Here is a 22,081-nt window from a genome sequence, read left to right as displayed (position 1 = left end):
GGACATAAGTAGGGACTAGCCCTTGCAAAAAAAAAAAAAAAAAAAGTAGGGACTAGCCCGACCCGTCCACAGGCATCCCCCCACATGGCCCGGTGGCCTGTTTTGCTGACCCAGCCTAACCCACTCCCCAAGTCGGGTCAGTCTCGAGCTCATTCCTCCCCAGCCCCCATTGCCCAACCCGCCTTCCTTTTTGCCCAACCGGGCAGGTCCATGGCCGTCATTTCTCCAGCCAGGGTGCCCCAAGCCCGCAAACCCCCAACCCGGGGTGTGGGCTCGGGCTCACTCCAACCAACTCAACCCGTCATCAACCCGCACTAGCCCGGCCCACTATCCACCTGTACTCCATAAGTCCATAGTACAAAAACTCACACCACCACTTTCCACACTTCCTCATCACTTTCCTCCTAACCTCTTCTCAATTCTCATCATCTTAAAAAAACTGACAGCATTCACATAATCACATGCAAATGCAGGTAGCTCCTCTATGACCCCACCTCACATGGAAGGAAGTGTGACACAAACTAACTCCCTCTCTTCCATTTCCCATTTCTCTTTTCTGTCTTATATTATCATTAATCATATCCTCTCTTCTCTCTTCACAGATTCCTCTTCTTCACATAACACCATGCATTAAGATCTCACTATTTTCTTCTTCTTTAATTTATTCCTTAATTAATAACAATAATGTCTACACTTTTTTTAATTATTATTAAAATCCAATCAAACTGCTCTTAGCTGACCACATGGGGTAGTAGGGTTAACATCCCATAATAATTTCAATTTTTCTGCAATCACAGTAATAATACCATTGTTTTCTAGGTTGTCATTTGTTTTTGTTCTCTGAATCTTCAAACCCAAAACATTTATTCTTGGATCTCTAAATATTCTACTAACTAATTTCTAATTGCAATAATTTAATTGTGTTCTTATTTCTGGGTTTTTCTTTTCCCCAAATGTTATGATTTTCAAAAAGATTGAAACTTTAGGTTTTTCTTCAGAAATTAACACTGACCCAGATGAGTTAATTCAGTGTTCTCAATTGGGTATCTCTTAGTTTTTGGTAATTATTGGTGTAAAAGTAGGATTTTAGGTTAAAAATTCACTGAAGGCACCACTACCTGATTTGGTAATTTCCCCAATTTAATTTTGATTTCTGCATTTGATTTTGCATATACTCATGAATGTTTTTCTTACTTGTGTTATTTGATTGTGTTACAAGCTAGTTTATGAATTCTGATGGTTAATTTAGAAATTTTGAGCATAGTATATTTCTGTAATTAGCAATGTTATACTGACAAATTTCATGATTTTGAGGTTTATTTGGATTTGATTGATTTTCCAACATGTAGAACACTAAAACCGACCTCTCCTTACCTCGCAATTTGCAGGAATCATTGAGGCACCAGGGTAATGTTGTTGCTGTAGGACATTAAAACAGAAACTAGAAGCTTCAAAATTTCTGCACTTTTTTTGGGGGAATTATTATTAAGGTTGATTGGTCACATGCCATTGCATTTTTGAATTGTAGGTGTAGCTTGTCATTACTCTCGTGAAATGCTGTTACTTCTGAACTAACTAGAAGTCTAGAACATGTGCTTTTAGGTGGTGGTGTTTGGAGTTTACTGAATTTAGCTGATATGGTAGAAATAATGTAATTTTTAAGTAAGGGATACCATTTTTGGTTGCTGAAGTTTTTTGTCTTATTTTTCGATTGATTTGTTTGTAACCAGGGGAGTTGAATTGATCCTTTTCGTATGGCTGCGAAGCTGTTGCATTCGTTAGCAGATGATAATCCTGATTTGCAGAAGCAAATCGGATGTATGACTGGTATTATTCAAATCTTTGATCGTCAGCATTTCATTTCTGGAAGGCGGCCTAATCAACGGAAGGCTCTTCTTCCTCCTCCTCCTTCCCAAGGTAGTCAATTTTGGCCCGTCTATTCTTGTGTGTTCATGTTGCAATACGATTGCAAAAACGTGATCTAAATACAATGATGGGTAGAATAGTTTTAGTTTTAACATGTTTTCGGACTGGTCTTTGTAGCTGTACTGTGATTTTGTTTCACTATACTCAATTTTTGTTAGTGTGTTGAGTCACTGAGTGCAATTCTCGACATAATTTCCATCACGGGTCTTCTGAAAATAACTGAGGCAGCCTGCGTACATATGACCCCTTACCTTGTCATTTATAGGAGCCCTTGAGGCACTGGGGCAGTGTCGTTCTCATTGTATCCGTTGATGCTTATGTTTGAATTGTCGTTATTGTTTAGTCTTGATGTATGGATGTTTATAAAAAAGTGTGAAGTGACCTGATACCTTGCCACCTACTTAACCATTGCTATATGATGGTGTATTTTGACGTGTTTGTGTTTTACTTTTCCTCGGTCTGTCCATTGCCTTCTAATTTTCCGTGCTTTTGTCTTATTTCCACTCGAAAGGTTGAAAATTAATGTCCTGTTCCATAAACATAAACGCTTTACTCATGTTTTCTGACGGTTGTTCTCCAGGTAACTCCAGGGTCAGCAATGGAAGTCTCGATGCTGATTCTAGTAATGTGTACAACCGGGAGACAGTGGTAAAGCATCTTATCCTGGCGACTACTTATTCCCCATTTTAGGTTCATTTTAGCTCCTTGGGATTCGGCACTTCGTTATGCATTTGTCAAATAACATTTTTTAAAAATTTGGCAGTTCCGTATGACTTTTATATGATGTATCTTATAAGTTTTGACCTTCAGTTCTTGTTGATTTCAGTATTTGAATTCTTGATTGAGGAAACAAACCATTCTTATTGCAGGAAAGAAATCAAAACAATTATTTAAATGAGAAACGAGCTTCAACAGAATCTTCAAGAGCGTCATTCTCATGCTCTTCACATTCATCATCATTTTCCTCCCTCGATTTTGGAGGAACAGGTCAACCTGAGCCCTCTTCCATGGATCGAATAATTTTCCCTGAAATTCCTTCAAAGGACCCAGTCATAAGCCAGACAAGCTCCAGCCCAAAAATGGGAAGGTATTCAGTCGATCTTCGAGATGTGGTCAAAGATTCCATGCACAGAGATTCTAGAGGTTCATCAATGCAGACTGTAACTAAAGAAGAAGGATCTAGCTACATGGCTCACCACAGAGACTCCCCCAGGCATCTCCAATTGCCCAAATCGGTGGATAGATCATTAGGAGTCGGGATCGATATCAAGGAGTGTGATCGGGCTCGTGCTAATCTTCGCGATGCTCAATGGAACTATGATGAACAAGAACTTCCTAGATTGTCATGCGAGTCAAAGGATCGATCTTCTCTATCGGTACAAAGGGATGGACGTCGGTTTTCTTATGATGGGAGAGAGGTAAACGAAAGAATTAGAGATGGGCCAAGGCTTTCTTTGGACAGTAGAGATAGCTCGGCAAGGAGCACCATTGGGGACTCAAAATCAAATGTACAATCCTCACCTACACAATCACGGGCTTCTAGTGTTGTGGCAAAACTCATGGGCCTGGATATGTTGCCCGATTTGAAACCTTTCAGTGAGAGTTCATTGGGCCCAATTAAGACTTCACGTGAAGCCCAGGGTTCCCCTCTGCTACCTTTGAGAGTCCCTGATGCGTGTAGGCCAGTTCGACTTCCTAAATCTCCAAGAAGCTCCAGAAAGGATCCTTCTTCACCCAGATGGATGACTGCTGATACTGTGATGAAACCCGTGTCTAGTTCTAAATTTCCCAATGAACCTGCACCATGGAAGCACGTGGACAGTGGTCGTACTTCACCGAAGCAAGCTTCAAGGCAGGTAATTTCCTCGGTGATTACCTCGAGAAGCTCACCTTCCGTTTTTGGTGAAATTGAGAAAAGGTGGAAGGATATCGAGTTTAATCAATCCGGAAAAGACCTTAGAGCTTTAAAGCAAATACTTGAAGCAATGCAGGGGAAAGGGTTTTTGGAGGTTCGTAAAGACGAGCAATCTTTGAACTTGAAAGATAGGAGGGAGACTGATAAGAGAGTTGTAGCATCTAGAAATGGGGGAGGTGGAACTTCTAAAGCATTTGAATCACCAATCGTGATCATGAAGCCTGGGAAACTTGTTCAGAAGTCTGGTATTCCTGCTTCCTCCATTATCCCAATTGATGGCTTACCAAGTCTTCAAAGACGGCAAAGTAATGAGGGTCCCAATTATCGTAAAAATTCAACCGGCAGCAGAATAACTAAGGACCCTGTGACTAGAGATAATCGAAGAGATCAAGCAGCTTCTTCTACTGATAGAAAACCAAACATAAAAAATACAAGGGCGACTCAAAGTTCATCTAAGTCTCCTCAGGCAGTGAAGGAAAGCTCAGCGAATTCTCTAAAGAGCTCGGGATCCATCAGCCCTAGATTGCAGCAAAAGAAACTCGATTTTGATAAGAGATCTCGCCCACCAACCCCGCCATCTGAATCCATTAAAACAAGAAGCCAACCTTTCCGAAATTCTAATGAATCCGTCTCCCCTGGTGGTGGGAGACGTCGATTGCAGAAGACTAGTAGTGTGCACCCGAATGATGAACAACCTACTGTGAGAGATAATGACACTAGAAAATCCAACTCAGCTATGCTCTCTGAAAGCGTTTCGAGACTAGAGTCGAGGATAGACGTAGAAGAAGATGGCGCTGAACAGTCTGCCGAGACAGCCAGCTGTCAAAGGCCAACAGTTGAAGCTGTTAAAATATGCCGGTCCGAAGAAGCAAAAGAAGTAAGTTCTATACCCTTTTAAATTTTTTGTACTTGGTATGTTATACATAGTTCGACAGCCTTTAGAATTCTTAGAAAATAAGCTCTAAGAGGTTCAAATCCTTGTCTTTGAGTCAGAAATTGCTAAAATTTAGTGACAGTCTCATCCACTGTTTATCTGCTACAGCCTAAAAGCTAACATCTTTATTACCTGTTTTAAGTTTCACAACAATGGATTAGAGGTTTGAAGTTTGAACCCCTGGCTACTAATAAGGGAGTGCTGTAGTTTACAAGGAAAACCACTAACCATTCCAACCCGGGTCCATGTCCTTGTGCGAGACTTGGCTATTTATGAAATGTTCTCATGTTTTTGGTTTACAATCAAGTGTCCAAGTGTCAAAACAGTGTTGGAGTGTCGAGAGTTGGGCACATGTATGCCATGCTATAGAAGTATGAAAAGTTGGGAGTAACATAGCATAGTTGTTCAAGTAGCTAAATAGCCATGTTTAATGTCTTTCAGGACGTAAGCTCGAAACTAGGTGAGCTGTACACAGAAGCGGATTTTGCTGTTGGCCCTGAACAACCTAGTCCTGTCTCCGTGCTCGACTCCTCTGTTTACATGGAAGGCTCTCCATCTCCTGTTAAACACACATCACACACCCTTGAAGGTAAATTTTCTCACTTACTCTTCATTTGGAACCTGTGAGCCAAATTTTTGGTTAAATATTGCTATGGTGTCGACATTTTGTTTTTCTGTTCTTTCACCCTTGACCGAAATTGTGTAATTCGTTCATTTTCTCATTCTAGTGGAAATTTCTAAGCAAGTTTAAGATTGAAACTACGAATTTTGGTCAGTTATGATTCTCAGCATGTTCCTTGAGATAATAGCAGAATTTCTGGCTTTCCCTCGGAGTTGGACAGCCGCTCTTATATGTGGCCATAAGTCATGTTGTACTTCTTGCTGATTTGCTGCCATTACGCTATTTGTCTATTGCAAGTACTTCTAACCCTCTAAGGCGGCGTTGCATAGACTATTCTGTAGAAGTGCATCTTATTTGCCGATATACCCCAACATAAAAGTTCCTTTATGTGTAGTAGGTTAAATAACTACATTTGCAATGCCACGTGTACAACCGATTTATAAGAGACATTTTTCTTATTTGTTCCAATTTAGTAAAATATTATTATGCGGCTTGTGTCGTGTTGTTGCTTATCAACCGAATATGATTGTGATGCAGATGATGTAACTCCTGAATCCAATGACAACCACACTGAAGATCTGTGGAGTTCAGAGGATAGCAACCCCTCCACAAACACCACAAATATCGAGCTTCCTTCCGAAATCAATCGCAAGAAATTAGAGAGCATTGATAACTTGGTTCAGAAGCTTAGAAGATTAAACTCGTCACACGATGAAGCGCAAACCGATTACATTGCATCATTGTGTGAGAACACCAACCCAGATCACAGATACATATCTGAGATACTCTTGGCTTCAGGCCTTCTTCTCAGAGAGCTTTGTTCGGGCTTGACTGCCTTCCAACTTCACCCTTCTGGCCATCCCATCAATCCCGAATTATTTTTCGTGCTAGAACAGACGAAAGCAAGCAGTTTACTTGCTAAAGGTGATCACCAGGCTGATCTTAAGTCGTCCAAACCCGAAAAGTTTCACAGGAAACTTATTTTCGATACCGTCAATGAACTCCTTGCGGCAAAGCTGGGCTTAGCAGGCCCCCCTCCCGAGCCATGGTTCAAGCCAGAGAAGCTCGCTAGAAAAACCCTTAACGCCCAGAAGCTCTTGAGGGAATTATGTGGAGAGATAGAACTACTACAAGCTAGAAAGCAGGAATCGAGTGTGGAGGAAGAAGAGGACGAACTGAAAACCGTCTTGTTGGAGGACGTGATGCGTAGATCAAATAACTGGACTGATTTTCGAGGTGACATTTCTGGCATCGTTCTGGATGTCGAGCGGTCCATCTTTAAGGATTTGGTGGATGAAATTGTTAGGGGCGAGACAAGTCCGGTTCAAGGCAAACCTAACAGGCGACGAAGGCAGCTCTTTTCCAAGTAATTATTCCGGTCATCCTTACCCTTTTGATTTGTTGAACATCCACTGATTAAAATCTTTGTATGAGGCACAATAAGGAGCCGATAGGCGGGATCTAATACTTCTATCGTTAACACTTAACAGCATAAGTATTAAGTATGTTGCATTGTGTCGAGTATTTGATGCGGGTATTATATTACATCACAGGATTCCCTAGGATAAATACATATCTAATCTTGTTTTTAGTATTATAGTCCGAATTTCTGAATTTGTCCATTAATTTTCTCGTGTACTTAAATTTACCATACATTATTGGCAGTTTTGAGCGTTACTCAGACAGGTCCATGTAGAATAGCATCGATCTAATTTCTTCAAATTTCGCAACAGACCAAAGCAAGCAGTTTACACTTTACAGTGCCAAGGATGAATACAATCTCGCGGAAAAGATAATTTTTTCTTCTCCGACAACCTCAAATCGATTTTATCAAATTGGAAAAAAATAGTTTGTGGTTCTCGAAACCAGGAAGCATTAGCCTTAACTTAAAAATGATTTGAAATAGGATATAACTTGAACATAAATAATCGAAGACGGTTACAAAATATAGAGTATTAAAATTATTTGGTGAGGAGGTTTTACACTACCGGTAAGTTTCTCATTTGTGTCATCTGCTATACTTTTTCCGTTTAAGTTTATGATGAATATTATCATCTTAAGAAACAATTTGTGTTTACGCTAATATTGTGCAAATCAGATTACTATATTGATTTATAAGAAAAATAAACTCATAAGAAACGATTATAAAGAAACCCGTTTTACACAACTACTTGTACTTACACTAAAATATTTTGTGTGAATGCTTGTGTAAGGTGGGCAGATGACTTTTCGATAATTTTTTTTTATAAATAGAGGCAAAGATGAAGCAGCATATTCGAAACACTTTTGTTTTGGGCTTTGGGGACGGAGTACATGGAGCAAGGCCTTAGCATAACCGTTAATTATTACAAGTATCAATTTACAATCAACAAGTGCCTCCGTAGCATAGTGGTATTGCGTTCGCTTCGTAAGCGAAAGGCCGCGAGTTCGATCCTCGCCGGGGGCTTTTTTTTCTTGTTTATTTTTCTTTCATTTTACTGTGTATTTAATGCCAAAGAAATTATAATACAGCTAAAATATTTTCTTTTCATTATGCGATTGATACTCCTACTAGTAATCTAATTTACCAATCAACGCCAATGCGTAATATTATTAAAGCAAAAACTTTTTTCTAAGAAAATTTTATTTTCACCAAAAAAAAAACAATTTATCCACGTGAATTAGCATTCACATATCACATCTATATGTCTCTGTCATTTTTACTCGTATTTTTCTTGGTTTTGTAATCTAATCCCTTCCTAAACGTAAAGGGACCCAACATTTCAAATCATCATCCTTAACATTTTGTGAGACAAAAATAATTATTGCATTATTATATGGAGTCAAAGTCACATATTGAGCTATATAATTATATGTAAGACAATGAAATTTCATATTTTTCATATCAACTACGTAATTAATAATGATATTTTTACCATAACAATGTGCGAAAAATAAAAAAATCAAATTACATAACAAATTGAATTTTTACATAAACTTAGCTTGCGGAAGAATACAATATATCCGTTCATTTGAATTTTATAGTCTCTTCGAAGTTTATCTCGCGTATTTGAGTGGTATTGAAACTATTATAGATCCCGCACAATAAATGCACGGTATTTATAGAGTTTTTATTTTTTAGAAATTTATACTTTAATATTTTCATATTTTAGCTTATTGTATTTTGATATGAGAAAAAATTAAACTACAAAACTAATAAAGAATTTGAGTATATGTCATGAATTTTTTTTCTTATCACAAAGCTAATGATTTTATTTTATAACTTTTCTTAAATTATCTTAATGAATTTTTTTCACAAAGTTAATAATATTAGTTTACTAGTTTGGATGCCCGTTTGCAACGGGGTAATTAACTTAGTTAAAAAAATTAGTTATAAGGTCTTAATATTTACATCTTATGTCTAATCATTTATTTAGATATGATCAAAAGTCAAAACATCTTATTTAAGAGACGCAAAAGATGTTAGATTGATATCTAAGTTCCAAGGATGCCTCATATTTTATTGTTTTATACCGTGTAAATATGCATCAAGTCATTTTTTAAGAAGAGTTAGCAATTTTATATTTTATAATTTTGTACCCCTTTTATTTCATTTTGATTAAAACATTATAATTAAAATTTAGAATTTAATGAAAAAATCATGCTTTAAACAAAAAATAATTTAGTAGAAAAATTTCATTTCTTTCCTTATATAAGTAGATGGAGTTTTGAGGGAATTTTTTTGAGAATTTTTATTCTCTTAGTAGTAAGGGGGATTCAAGTAAACATGAGACTGGTAAGTTGTCCAGTAAATTATACAGAGTACCATGGTATAATGTATCCCTAGTATAATTCTAATATCCCTTTAGTTGGAGCATGAAGATCAAAATGACAACTAATAACGGAGAGCGATACATAGTCGAAATAACAATGTCCATTTTAAGTTGAATTATGAAAATTAGGGTTACCCTAAAAGGACCAAGCTAGCGCGATGATCATGCGTGCTTAAAGAGTAAAGACCACAGAAACTACGTACTACAACTAAAGCAGCAACTTTTGAAGATGAAAACAAGGGGACCCCTTTTTACTCTTCAAACAAGGGCTAAGGCGTGCTATCTATTCCCTTTCACCTTTAATTTTCCCTATTTTTATTTCACAAATTCTCATTTATGACGGGTAATATCCATCACAAGCTTGTGATGAGTCAAATAAAACCCACTTGCATAGATAAAGACAAGGTACTTATAGTTCCCTAGGCATTCTTACTTTTGTCTTACTATCTGTGTGGGTGATACTTAACCCGTCACAAGCTTGTGACAGATATACCTGTCACAAGAGACACTTATTATTTTTATTTTTACATCCTACCATTCAATTCATTCAACAATTCTATCCATCCTCAACACATTTTAGTTGCAACCATATACCAAAAAATGTCGAATAATTAATTAAGATGATGACACTATATGAAAACAATAGGCTTGATGTTTCATTTCACAAATGTAATCTTGGCCTATAAAAATTAAGGGTAATGATAAATACAACCCATTGGGTTGTATTTAAGAAACCAAAAGAGGAAATAAATCCCCCTTATACTAAAAGAATAAGAGATTTCACAAATTTTCCCGCCTAAATGAATTTGGCTATAATTGGGCTTTTATTTTATCATATCTGTAATTGGGCTTTTATTATACTATATCTGTAATTGCGCTTTCATTATATTATATCAACTGGATTATACTGAACTCTCCCTTCCTTTTCCACGATTAATGCAAACCATTAATATTTACAATTAAATTTCAAATTGAGTTAAATATCAGTGGTATAATTGTTATTTTCTTTAATATTCCTATCTAAAAAACCGCGCATTTGCGCGGGATCTATACTAGTTCTTAATATATACATTGATTGTATTGATTAATGTGTAATTTAGTTCTTAATTCCTAAATTAATACCCAAATTAGAAGATATTTAATGCTTAAATACAACCCAAATGGATTGTATTTAGCATTACCCAAAAATTAAAAGATGGCATTCACAATGTTAACCGCTCGCTTGTCAATTGAGACATCGAGTACTATAATTGATATGTACTATCCTACCTCTCATTTAATAAGTTTTTTACATTTTGATTTTGGCTCATTTCTTAAGAAAGTACATGCAAGTGGATAAGTAAATCCGTAAAAAAATAAACGTAAAGATTTATTGAACATGTCAGAAAAAAAAAAGAATATATAAAGAATATGTTGATCGAATAAGAGGAATTATCATTTATTCATTTCAATCATAAATTTTAAAAACAAGTTTTAAAAAAGCCTACATACACAACCTAGGGAAGAACATAAACAATTTTTTCAATAAGAGTTCGACGTTCAAAATTGAAGAAGTGATACTCCTTAGCTATATAGTAAGTTACCATAAAGACTAAACAACGATTAAACTTTACCAAGGAGTTTCTTAATAGAGATTAATTGGTGTTAAATATCAACTATAATTGATGCCCTAAAATTTGGGTACCACCTTTATAGAGATTAATTTATATTTCACACAATTAAGGAGAAATTTGTAGGGATCGACCGGATTGCAATGTTATGTCACGGGCTGTATCAAAACTCATTACCATCTCATGACGTTATATAAAACCCAAATTATAAGCATGCTAATAACTCTAATAATAACATAACCTAGTATATTTTTTTTATAAGAAAATAAATAAATAAAACAAAATTGCATGGACCATATGATATAGAGTATTTATTAATAATGAGTATTAATTCAACCAAATATAAAAATGTAATTGTGGATTTCCCTTTGTAATGAATAGTCAATTTAGGAGTGTCCTTGTTAAGTAATAATTAAATGACCTTGGATCTAGTGAAAATAGGGACAGAAGGCTGCAATCAGTGTAGCAGTAAGAGTGGGCTATACGAGACACTCTTTTCTCTTTTCATGCCTGCCTTCCTTCCAAGAACAACTTCAGATTTTTCTTCTATGGACCCGTCCTTTTCTTTATGTTGCTGCTTATTATTATCTCTTCCAATTTACCACGTCGCAGATTATAAGGTAAGACGGTTTCAACTGTCAGACGGTTTATTTTTGTTAGAAAACTATTCATTTAGTGTTTAATAAATAAGTTTTCTTTTCCCGCAATAATGTTACCGTCTCATAGTGTGAGTCCGTTTCACTCAATAACTACTGTTACCAGATACGTGGATAGGCATGTAGATTAACCGGTAAAGTTCTTAATAACTAATATTGGTGATAGTATTAACCGGTAAAGTATTTAATGCCATTTGGCAAACTCGAGATCATGAGTACTATCACTTGTTACTTTACCACATAAGCTAGCTGATCTTAGTACTGCCCTAATTCTCTTCAAAAGCCTTGAGTAATTGAGTTGGTGCAATGATCAATTGTGGACAAGTTGGGTTTTATGGGGATATCTTCCTAGAACAAAACCCTAATGTTTTTATTTTATTTTATTTTATTTTATTTTTAACCCTAGGAATACAAAAAGACAGTTTAATAATACGTTTTATTCAATTGTGAAATCAAATCCCTTCATTTTCAAGTCTTGCAATTGACTGATTAGCCTTCGAAACATGAACTTATCCCCTAAAAGGAAATAATACCGCTCCCGGTGGCCGGTCCGTCTCAAACATTTTTCAGGTCAATGAACGGTTATAAACACTATGAGCTGGGCTGATCTGAGTTTATGAAAACACTACTATAAGTGGATATGGAAGATCAAATTAACCTTTAGATTGCATGCTTAATATGGAAAAGTAAGCAAATGAACGAGATATCCAAAATGAAATAGATAAACAAATGACGGAACGAATATAGACAATAGATTTCTAAAATTTTTCATGCAGTTCAACAAGTTTTACATATAGGATTGTACTTTAGTTTGATTATCTTCAAAAACACAATACAATACTCCGTAAATTGTAAAGACGATACTAAAACATTTTTGCACTTGAAAAAAATGTAAAACAAGTAGAGGCTTAGTGCGCCTTTTTGAATAAAATCTAGAATAGCAGAAACATTTAAATAAGTTTGATTTTTTTATCGGATCATAAAAACCTACAGAAACACGCGGATTTGTGACCGTATCTGGTCGATCATGGCTAGCTCATTATGTGACCAAACAATTATCTTACATGCATTTAATACCAAAATTATGTATATATAGAAGCATAGTAAGGAAAAAAAGAGAGTTATTTCTCTATATAATTCCCTTCTATAAATGAAAGTTCAACTAATGAAACGAGCAACAAAATTAAAGAGAAATAGAAGTATTGATTTCCATTCTACCCACCAATAACATAAGGATATATATCACTCAATTTCTTGAGGACTCTTTCCATGGATGATTATCATCCTTTTCTTGTCCGTAATCATCGCTTTGATGTAAATGATGAGGTTGATAGCTCATGCTCAAAGGGAAAGGTTTCAAGCCTAAGCCAGTTGAGGAATAGGGAGATGAAGGTGAAGGATTGTTTGATAAGGTAATACGATTGAATTGTCGAGTGTCATTCTCGACTTGAAGTTGAGCATATGATGAATGTGGAGGTGGCAAAAGAGAAGAAGTTGACCCTATTGATGGAGACATAAATAGTTGGGATCTCGACGAGAGGGCTAATGGAGATGGTAATGATGAACTCGAGTTGGTTAAGTTCTCTTGATGATGATGCTGAAGGCTTCCCAATTGTGTCGACGATATATTTGAAGGCTCCCAATATTGATTACAATAGTTGTACATTGGATGATTATTCGCGATTGGAAACAAGTTTTGAGCCAAAACTTGATTGTTTCCAATCGCGTCTTGATGATCATCCTCAATAACTTTCCTTTGCTTAGAATTCCAATACCTCAATTTTGCCATAATTGATGGGTCTTCATCAATCTCATTCACATCTACATTGAGGCTACTATTGATATTAATACCCAAGTTCGCGTTGATGAATGGGTCCGAAGAAGATAATTGCATACCATATTCTTGTTGATAAGGTGGGAAACTACCGGGTATAGGCGGTAAAGGAGGGAGTTCATCAATATCATCCTTAGTTGTATTAAGTAACCAATCAATTACCTTACTTGGTTGGCTTAAATCAAGCCTATCTTGCAAGTCATAGAGTTGAATCGCGGTAGGTACTGAGAGTCGAATTCTTCTATCTCTCAAACCTTTGATTGTGCAAACTTTGCTATGCCGGTCTTTGCCTCCAAATGTACGCGACACGCGTACAATTCTTGGGTTCTTATGGCCGGATGACCACCTTGAACTAGAAGAAGCATCACCTTCCATTTTTGTAGTGTCCATTGTCTCTTTATCCCTCAAATTCATCATCTTGTATTATCTTCTTTTATTATTAAACTGTTCATTGAAAAGAAATCAAATGAAATAATAGTTTGATTTTCTATTAAATACAGTATATAATTAGATCAACATCGGATTAAGCTAACTACTCTGTCCCATTCATTTGTTTACTTTTATCACAATAAAATTAATTAGATAAAAAAATGATTGAGACGGAAAGGAGTATATATCTATGTCCAAATCAACAAGAAATTAATTAAGCTTGACAAGTTAAAAAAAAAAAAAAAAAAAAAACTTGCACTCCTTCATCTAGGGTTTGTCTCTAAGTTACTTATGTCCCAATTGCTTAGAATAAATTCATTTGATCATTTGATAATTCATTTAAAATTAGGCATGGAAGAAAAAGATAACTAATTAAAAACAATGATAAATTAAATCTAGAACAAATCAGCCTTAAAGAAATTTTCAAGAGTTTGACAAATAATATTTTATCTTTCTAATTTGCCTAATTAGAAAATTCCATACCTTAAAGACCCATAATTTAAAAACAAACACTTGAACTAAACTAAAAATGACCTCATACATATAACTTTAGTAATCCTGGCTATGCTACGCTCTTAAATTAGCTTCTACTCGCTCTTTTTCAATCATTTGTTTAGATTTAATTAAAATACTCTGTACTTCTCACAAACAATAACAACAAGGTAAACAAATGATTGAGACGAAGACAGTATACCTTATTATACAATCGAGTAAAGATTAGGACTTCAACTTACACATGTTCTTAGCCGAGAGGCTCCTACACTGCTTAGCTTGCAACTGATGACAAAAATGGTGCTAAGTCGTGGCCGGATAGCTTCGAACTTGGGTTTGTAATCTTATGAGTTTTGACAAGCTCGTCTAATTAAGTAGACTATATATGTGAAGCAAGAAGAAAGAGAGACTTTAACCAAAGCTGAAAATAATGAAGAAGAATGATTGAATGAAGATGATGTTATTGTGATAGATAAAGCAAAGAAAGATGCCAAAAAAATGAAGAAAAGGAATGTTATTGTAAAATGGTCACCATGTGGTTTTATTTGTGGTGTCTACACTGTACACGACTACACGCGCGCCACCCTAGGGTTCCCACTCTTTCTTTGCTTAACCTTCCTCTAACACGCATCTTAGGTTATAATTATATACCTTCTTTTATTACATATCATGTTAAGCAATAATTATATACTCCTCTATCCCGGTTATTTGTTATCCTTTTCCATTTTAGGGTATCTCAGTTAATTGTTATCCTTTCTATTTTAAGAATGAACTTAATGAGCAATTTGATCATTCACACTCGATTTCTTCCACTTGTCATTTAGTAATTGGCCCCCTCCCCTTTCTTTGGTCTTTGTGCCAAAACCAAAGGACAACAAATGATCGGGACGGAGGGGATATATGGTTGCGCAGATCTAATAAAGTTATAGGATCAGAGGTAGTACTCATAACCGGGATTCAAACTTCAAACCCCATCATTTACTTGAGGATATCAGTTACTATAAGTCAATTTATATATGTTAAAAGTGTGGATTTTGTAGCAAGTTAGGTATTGAGTTTTAGTATCACCATCGTTGTTATTTATATATTGCACGTAAATTTTTCCATTATATCCAAACATATACTCCATTTATGAAAAATAACGTCATTGAATCGGCATTTATCTTTTTGAACCTATCAAAATTTAGTTGATTGAAGAGTTATTTATTTATTTATTTTTTTTTTTTTTTTTTTTTTTGCAAACCACGTCGAGATATAAGAAGCTTCATCTCCATTTTTCTTTTTGAACCTATCAAATGTATCCTCCTTAGCTAATAAGAAGCTTTATCTTCACTATAAAGGTTATAAATATAGAAGTAAATATAAGGAAAATTAGGAAGGAAAGCTCTGTATTGACTAAAGAGGACGCATTTATTGTATTTCGAGAGGACTCAAGAATTTTTCCAAAATATATGTTGGAACTTTTATTTCATTCTTTTCAAACTTCAGGAAATTTAATCATATGACAGATGCCATATGTTTCGAATTGACAATAGGAGTTGAACGGATTAGTCCAGAATCAAGAGGTGAGGCTCTGATACGCTCTCAAGACTTATGATGATTGAACCTCGACTCCATCTTTTTCTCATAAAATAACTTGTATTTATTTCCTTATTATATTCTTTTATTCACAAAGAAATTATTGGCTCATAATCAGTTAATTGATAATATTTTACGAGATTTGTAACCAAGTCATAGTACACAACTCATGATTTTTTTTTTGGATAAAAGGAACCTGCATTAAAAGAACATAAAAGAGTTAGAGTATATCAAGGGGGCGGGTCGGGGGAAAGAGGCGCAGAGGCCAACACAGAGTCGCTAGTACAAATATCAACAACAAAGGAGGGGGCATAAGCGCACTCAAAACAACATAAGAAGGAACTAGTATCATGGACGGAATGATGAGCAATAGTATCCGCCACACGGTTAGTTATTCTCTTCACAAAAACCAGTTCAAATGGGGTGAGTCCTGCAAGAGGGCCCTACACTCATAAAAGAGTTAGAGTATTTCTGTGTACTTTTGTTCTCTTGATTTTATTTATGCACTTCTTTCTTCCAAAAAAAAAAGAATGATGTTAGTATAACGGCCACAAGGGGCAACAGACAGGAAAATAGAGTTAACGGCATCGAGACAATCAGAGGCAATCAAGACATTGTTCGCAAGGACACTAGAGCGACGGATCCCATCTCGGATGGCAAGGACCTCACAAAGGAAAGGGTCGCGACCAGGGAAGCGAAACGACCAAACTAAAACCCAGGACCCATAACAATCTCTAATGACACACCCCAGACTGGCTAAACAGGAAGAGGGGGAAAGAGCCGCATCAACGTTGGCTTTAAGCCAACCCAGCGGCGGAAGGGCCCAGCTAACAGGAAAGCTAAAGGCATCAAGGGGGGCGGTACCGGTGCAGGGGGCGGTGAGGGTGCAGTCATTGGCTCGGGTCCAGGTAAAGGCTTGGTTGTAAATGGAGGCGCATAAGGAAAGATAAGGGCGAGGGTTGGGAGAGGAGAAGGTCAGATCGCAACGCCTAAGCCAAAGGCGCCAAATAGCAAAGGTGAAGAGGGTGTTCCAACTAGGGAAAGGGGAATTACAGTTCTCAAAGATCCAGTGATAAAGGTCAGAGGTGAAGAAAGAGTGTGGGACATTAAAGGAGGTCCAAAAATCAGAGGCAAGGCTGCAATCGCGAAGGACATGGAGGGAGGTCTCGGGGATGGAGGGGCTGAGACAGAGAGAGCAAGACGGGTTAGGTAGGATGTTCCTGGTAAAGAGGGAGACCTTGTGCGGTAGTTTGTTCCACCATACGAGCCAAAGAAAGACTTTTATCTTAGGTTGAGTATGAAGACCCCACAACCAGGACAAGTCAGGAGGAAGGGAGGGGATAGGCGGCGAGAGGGTGGCAGGGGCCCCCGAGAGATAGTGGTAGGTTTCGCTGACAGAGAACTTACCTTTAGGGGCAAGGGAGGTGGAGAGGGTGTCGCATCTAGGAGAGGAGGGGAGAGGGAGAGAGAGAATGATTTGGGTGATATGTTCTGGAAGATCAAAGTCAAGGGACTCAAGAGACCACGCGCCATCAGAGATAATGGTGCTGAGTCTCGCAGTAGAGGAGGAGAGGCTAAGAGGGCCTGAGATGGCGGCCCGAAGAGGTCCCAAGCTGGTCCATGGGTCATCCCACAAACGGATAGTGGAGCCCTCGCCAATAGACCAGGTGAGGTGGTTTTTGATGAGGCTCCACCCAATTCCCACATTTTTCCAAATATGGGAGCCAGAGGAGAAGGTGTACACAACTCATGATTTTACCAATTGACCTAATTGACATATGCTAAGTAAATTGTTAGGCAAGTAATTTGGCTATTTAATTACACGATATGATACTTTGAGAGATTATGTCACATACATTCAGGCATACATGATAAATTGATAATAACCATATATAAACCCTAGTTTTAGTTTTAGTTAATCCAATATTCCCGTAGTTTTGTTGGGGAACGTGGTGTACTGTGTTAGTGTGGAAACTCGTGTCCCACATCGGTAGTGAAAAGATGAAAGATCATCTTTATAAGTACCATAAAATATAATACTACAAGACTTTCTGGGAAGGAGTTCAAGAGTAAATTCGTGAGGGCTTGACCCAAAGGAGATAATAATGTACTATTAAATAGCTGATACAACTGGTTGTATAATCCATGAATTGAACTTTCTTAATAAAAATATTAAATTCTATTCTTCAATTGGTAAGTATTGACCCTTGTCATGTGTTCAAAACTAAAGAAATTTTAGCATTATGCAAAACTTATTTGTACCAACAAATATGCATTGAATTGCTCATTAAATCATCGCGCCGCTTAAGACGGATTTGTATATCAGCTGCATAGACTGTTAAAGAGATCCTTGATAGAGTATGGACCAACTTTGTTTTTCTTGTCCTTTTTCTTTTTGTGCTATAAAATCGGACCACTGGAATTTCTTTTTTAGCAGTGATCGATAAGGAGGAGTATATCAGTATTTATGCGTGCTGCAATTAGTTGACGTAAATCTGTGTTTATTTCATCCATACACAGCTGTCTACCCTATTTACTGCCAATGTCATGGAGAGTTATTACTGTTAAATAATTGAGCTAGGATCAAATTCGTTTATAAGTAGGGATGACAATTGTGATGCAAATCGAACTAAAATTGAATTAATTTACAACAAAAAAAATGGTTTCAAACCCAACTTTTAGAAACAAGATCATACTTGATTCACTATTTAAAAATTCATAACCGAATTCACTATTAAAAAACCCAAATAAAATCCAAACCCGATCTAATCAAATATTTTGAATTTTTAGGCTTTTTTGGACTTGTAATTTTAATTTTGTCATGATGAACTTTTCCTATAGTCAAATTAAGTTTTGGATCGGATTTTGGATTATCTGGTGGATCAAGTATGGTTTTGATCCGCAGGTATGGTTTATAAAGAAGTATAATGGATCAAGTATGGGTTTTATAGGTTTGGATATGGACCGTGATCCGATAAGTAAATAGATCGGATGTATATCTCGTAAAACTCGGTCCATTAAAATCCCTATGTATAAGTGACGGAACCTTAAATTTGATGATAATGGGATTCGTCTCAGATTAAGTATCACTTCTTGTTACTTTACACAGGGGCGGCCCGTTGGGTGTTCAATCCGGTTCTTAGCACCGGGGCTCAACAGGGAGAAGGGCCTCATTATATTTAGAAAAATCTGCAACCATAAGTGTTGATGTATCATCTACCAAAGTGGTAGAGTTTCTATCCTACTTCCTAGGGGTCTTGTGTTCGACTTTCAGGAGTGGAATTTTTTTTCAATTGAGTTTGAGTTTGCTTTTGTGGGCCACACCTTCTTCTTTCTTTATTAATTTGTTTTTAAGTGTATTAGTATTGTTAGCCTACTTTATTAAGTTGTTTATGTAAATTATTAGTTAAAATATGTAGTTTTCTTTTGTCAAACTTTAAATATAGAAAAAGACCGTCTTATAGGTGACATGGCCCATTTTAATAAAACAAATTCCTCATTTAATGCAAAGAAATTAGTTGTCTTTTTACATAATGAGACTGTCTCACTGTATTAGTCTGTCTCATGCAATAATTACCGTTACATTTCATATTATATTTCGCTCAATCCATCTAATGTAAATAAAAACTCTTTTTATCTCATTTATTAGACAAATCTCCTTAAGTTAAGTGCGAAGCTATTATTTTTTCGCTTTTTCATAAATTATAATTTTTTTTTCGTTTATTCTTAAATTATTCCACAAAGATGATACTTCAAGTCTCAAATTAAATTTAAAATAGGGCCTCAAAATAAAATTTAAAACAAGGCCTCCAAATACTATGGGCCGCCCCTGACTTTACAAGTTAGGTTAGGTGACATTGCATCGAATACCTAGTACTTCGTAAGTCCGTATCTAATACAATGTATTAATTGGTAGTAATTAACATTCAACTAATTAAAAACTATTTACTCGATTTATTGCTTAGGACTTTGGAGGGTCGAGGGTAATAGCCGACTGTCGTTCTTAATTAACTCGTAGCCCTACCATTTACTAAGGAGTACTCGATATGTTTTAGTTAGTAGTAGTATTACATGTAAGTGGTGCCATTTATGTGATAGCTACTATACAAAGTAAATTATTACATAACCTGGCCTCCACAAAATTGGAAAGATTCCCACGGCCTAAATTGTAAGGTGACCAATAATAGAAATGAGGGCCTGGTTGTATAGGTGCTGTTGCGCGGAAGCGTGAATGTTTTTGTATTGGGCCTTTACTGCATCTATGTCCACAACTCATAATAGTCGATATTGTCTGCTTTGGACCAAACACTAACGGATTTACTCTTGAACTCCTCCCCAAAAGGCTCGTACTATTATATTTTGTAAACACTTATAAAGATGATCTTCCATATTTATTTTTTCTACCGATTTGGGATATGAATTTGCACCCTAACAAGTGAAATTAGATAGAGCTCCCCTTTGTAAGGTTCAGTACACAAATGATAAACGTATCATAGATATCCCGGATACGGGTTACGATATGCTCCATTTTTACACATAAATTTCGTACTTTTGATTAAATTTAGGGCAGTTTACAAAGTATATATTAAAAAAGTATATGAATGTATTCGAAAGGAAGGAGTGCAAAGTATGTACTAGTGTAGATTAATTTCGCCGTTTACATGAACAAGTTACTAGTTTTACAGATTATTATCTTATACCCTGTAAGATACGCATGATACCTATCTTCATTATTATTGTAATAGAAGTAAGAAAGAACAAATAAAGAATAATAAGAAACAAATGCACAAATTTACGTGGTTCACTAATTGTGTGTTAGCTATGCCCACATGGCAGAAGGGATAGATTTTATTGATATGTGAGGAGTTTTTCAGATTATAGATTCAGACGGTATGATAAGCATGACTGCTAGGTAGAGGCTTAGAGAGTTTATATAATACTCTCTAAGACCTAATACAGAATGACCTAATAAAGGCCCAAGACAGTAAGACCCCGCATAACTGTTCAAAGTGGCGACTAACAGAATCAAGGCACAAACCCAACAATTATCTTATAACATAAACATGATACCTATAAGTTTGTGTGGAAACAAGCATAAATGCATAATATCTTAAGTGGGTACCTTAGAGGTCGTAGTAACTATCTTCCTACCTTCATGAAGGAAAAATTTGTCATGCTTCTAAGATAAGCTAAGATCTAAAGATACATAAACTATTACAATTCTAGTGAACAATAGAGAATATTAAGGGCAATAACAATGGGAGGATTATTATAAGGATCGAGTTTCGTACATTTAAGGAGTTCCTTAATCATATAGCTATAAAATAAGGAGCCCCTTATATGAAGCAAGAAACCGGTTTTATGTTAGGAAAAGCAAAGAAAAAGGGGGACTAGGCCACGAAGTATGAATTTTTTACAATTGAGGAGAAATAATATTTTTAATAGTTAATGATGTGTGTTGATGTGTCAATGAAAACAAAAAAAGTTTAGTATAAAACTCTAACCATTTACCATTGTTATTGCCCTATAATAAGTAACTAGTTTAGATCCAGCGCAATGAATGTACGGTATTTATAGAGTTACTAATATAGACCCCGTGCAATATATGCACTGTATTTATAAAGTTTTACTTTTAGTGTATTATTTATAGAATTTAAGTTGACAATTCACTTATTTTTCATGTTTCTCCTTAATGTATTTTGATTAGAGAAATAAATAAAAATATAAATCGTAAGAAGTAATAAAATGAGTATTTTTTTTATCGAGAAATTAATGATGTTAATTTAAAAATATTTACTAATAACATATTTTTTAGCTGCAAATTTTTATCATAAAAAGTCAATGAATTTTAACAAATACCAAACATTATTCATTTATAACTTATCGTGTCCACTTCTATAGTATATGCTAAAAATACCAAACATTATTCTAGAAAATATGTTTTAGGCGGAAAAAGTTAAAGTTTTGCCTATTCATTTAATAGATAGGGGATAACCACTATTCTAGCAAGGATGAAAGATCAGGTTAAATAAACAAGATTCTTGATAAACACTATTAGGTCAATCGTGGAAGATGATGATCAAAACTAATAAAGGATGGCAGTGCAAATAAAGCCGGCCAGATCGAGATATAAAGTTTTTTGTTAGGGAATTCGATCGATAAAGTAATTATTTATCAGTACGATGTGCAAACAAATGCACGTAAAGAAACAAAGTAAAAAAGCTTCATCACAAAAAGAAAGAGAAAGAATAGAGGAAGAGATAGGGTTTATCC

At 35.8% G+C, this 22,081-nt stretch overlaps 2 protein-coding genes and 1 non-coding gene across 7 annotated transcripts; 2 read left to right on the top strand and 1 right to left on the bottom strand.

Annotated features, from left to right (window-relative positions):
• The first annotated feature begins 372 nt into the window (after positions 1-372).
• LOC141652763 (protein LONGIFOLIA 1) lies at positions 373-7,076 on the top strand. 4 transcript variants are annotated; one of them, XM_074460358.1, is made up of 6 exons: positions 373-1,126; positions 1,731-1,917; positions 2,507-2,574; positions 2,796-4,718; positions 5,217-5,364; positions 5,935-7,076. In XM_074460358.1, the coding sequence occupies exons 2-6, from the start codon at positions 1,755-1,757 to the stop codon at positions 6,765-6,767; spliced, it is 3,135 nt and encodes a 1,044-aa protein (XP_074316459.1). In that variant the 5' UTR covers positions 373-1,126; positions 1,731-1,754; the 3' UTR covers positions 6,768-7,076. The 4 variants fall into 4 exon arrangements, with proteins under 4 accessions (XP_074316459.1, XP_074316462.1, XP_074316460.1 ...); XM_074460361.1 differs by having other exon boundaries at positions 388-473; XM_074460359.1 differs by lacking the exon at positions 373-1,126 and adding an exon at positions 1,389-1,524.
• Positions 7,077-7,771: 695 nt separating this feature from the next.
• Positions 7,772-7,843, top strand: TRNAT-CGU (transfer RNA threonine (anticodon CGU)). Its single transcript has one exon. It is a non-coding gene; the product is annotated as a tRNA-Thr (tRNA).
• A 4,636-nt stretch (positions 7,844-12,479) lies between these two features.
• LOC141652762 (uncharacterized) lies at positions 12,480-14,743 on the bottom strand. 2 transcript variants are annotated; one of them, XM_074460356.1, is made up of 2 exons: positions 14,433-14,672; positions 12,480-13,753 (listed from the first exon to the last, which is right to left on the bottom strand). In XM_074460356.1, exon 2 carries the CDS (start codon positions 13,724-13,726, stop codon positions 12,722-12,724), a length of 1,005 nt encoding a protein of 334 aa, XP_074316457.1. In that variant the 5' UTR covers positions 13,727-13,753; positions 14,433-14,672; the 3' UTR covers positions 12,480-12,721. The 2 variants fall into 2 exon arrangements, with proteins under 2 accessions (XP_074316457.1, XP_074316458.1); XM_074460357.1 differs by having other exon boundaries at positions 12,545-13,753; positions 14,473-14,743.
• Positions 14,744-22,081: the final 7,338 nt, after the last annotated feature.

Source organism: Silene latifolia, chromosome 4 (genome assembly GCF_048544455.1).
Source record: "Silene latifolia isolate original U9 population chromosome 4, ASM4854445v1, whole genome shotgun sequence".
Taxonomy (NCBI): Eukaryota; Viridiplantae; Streptophyta; class Magnoliopsida; order Caryophyllales; family Caryophyllaceae; genus Silene; species Silene latifolia.
This window is presented reverse-complemented; position numbering and strand designations above follow the sequence as displayed.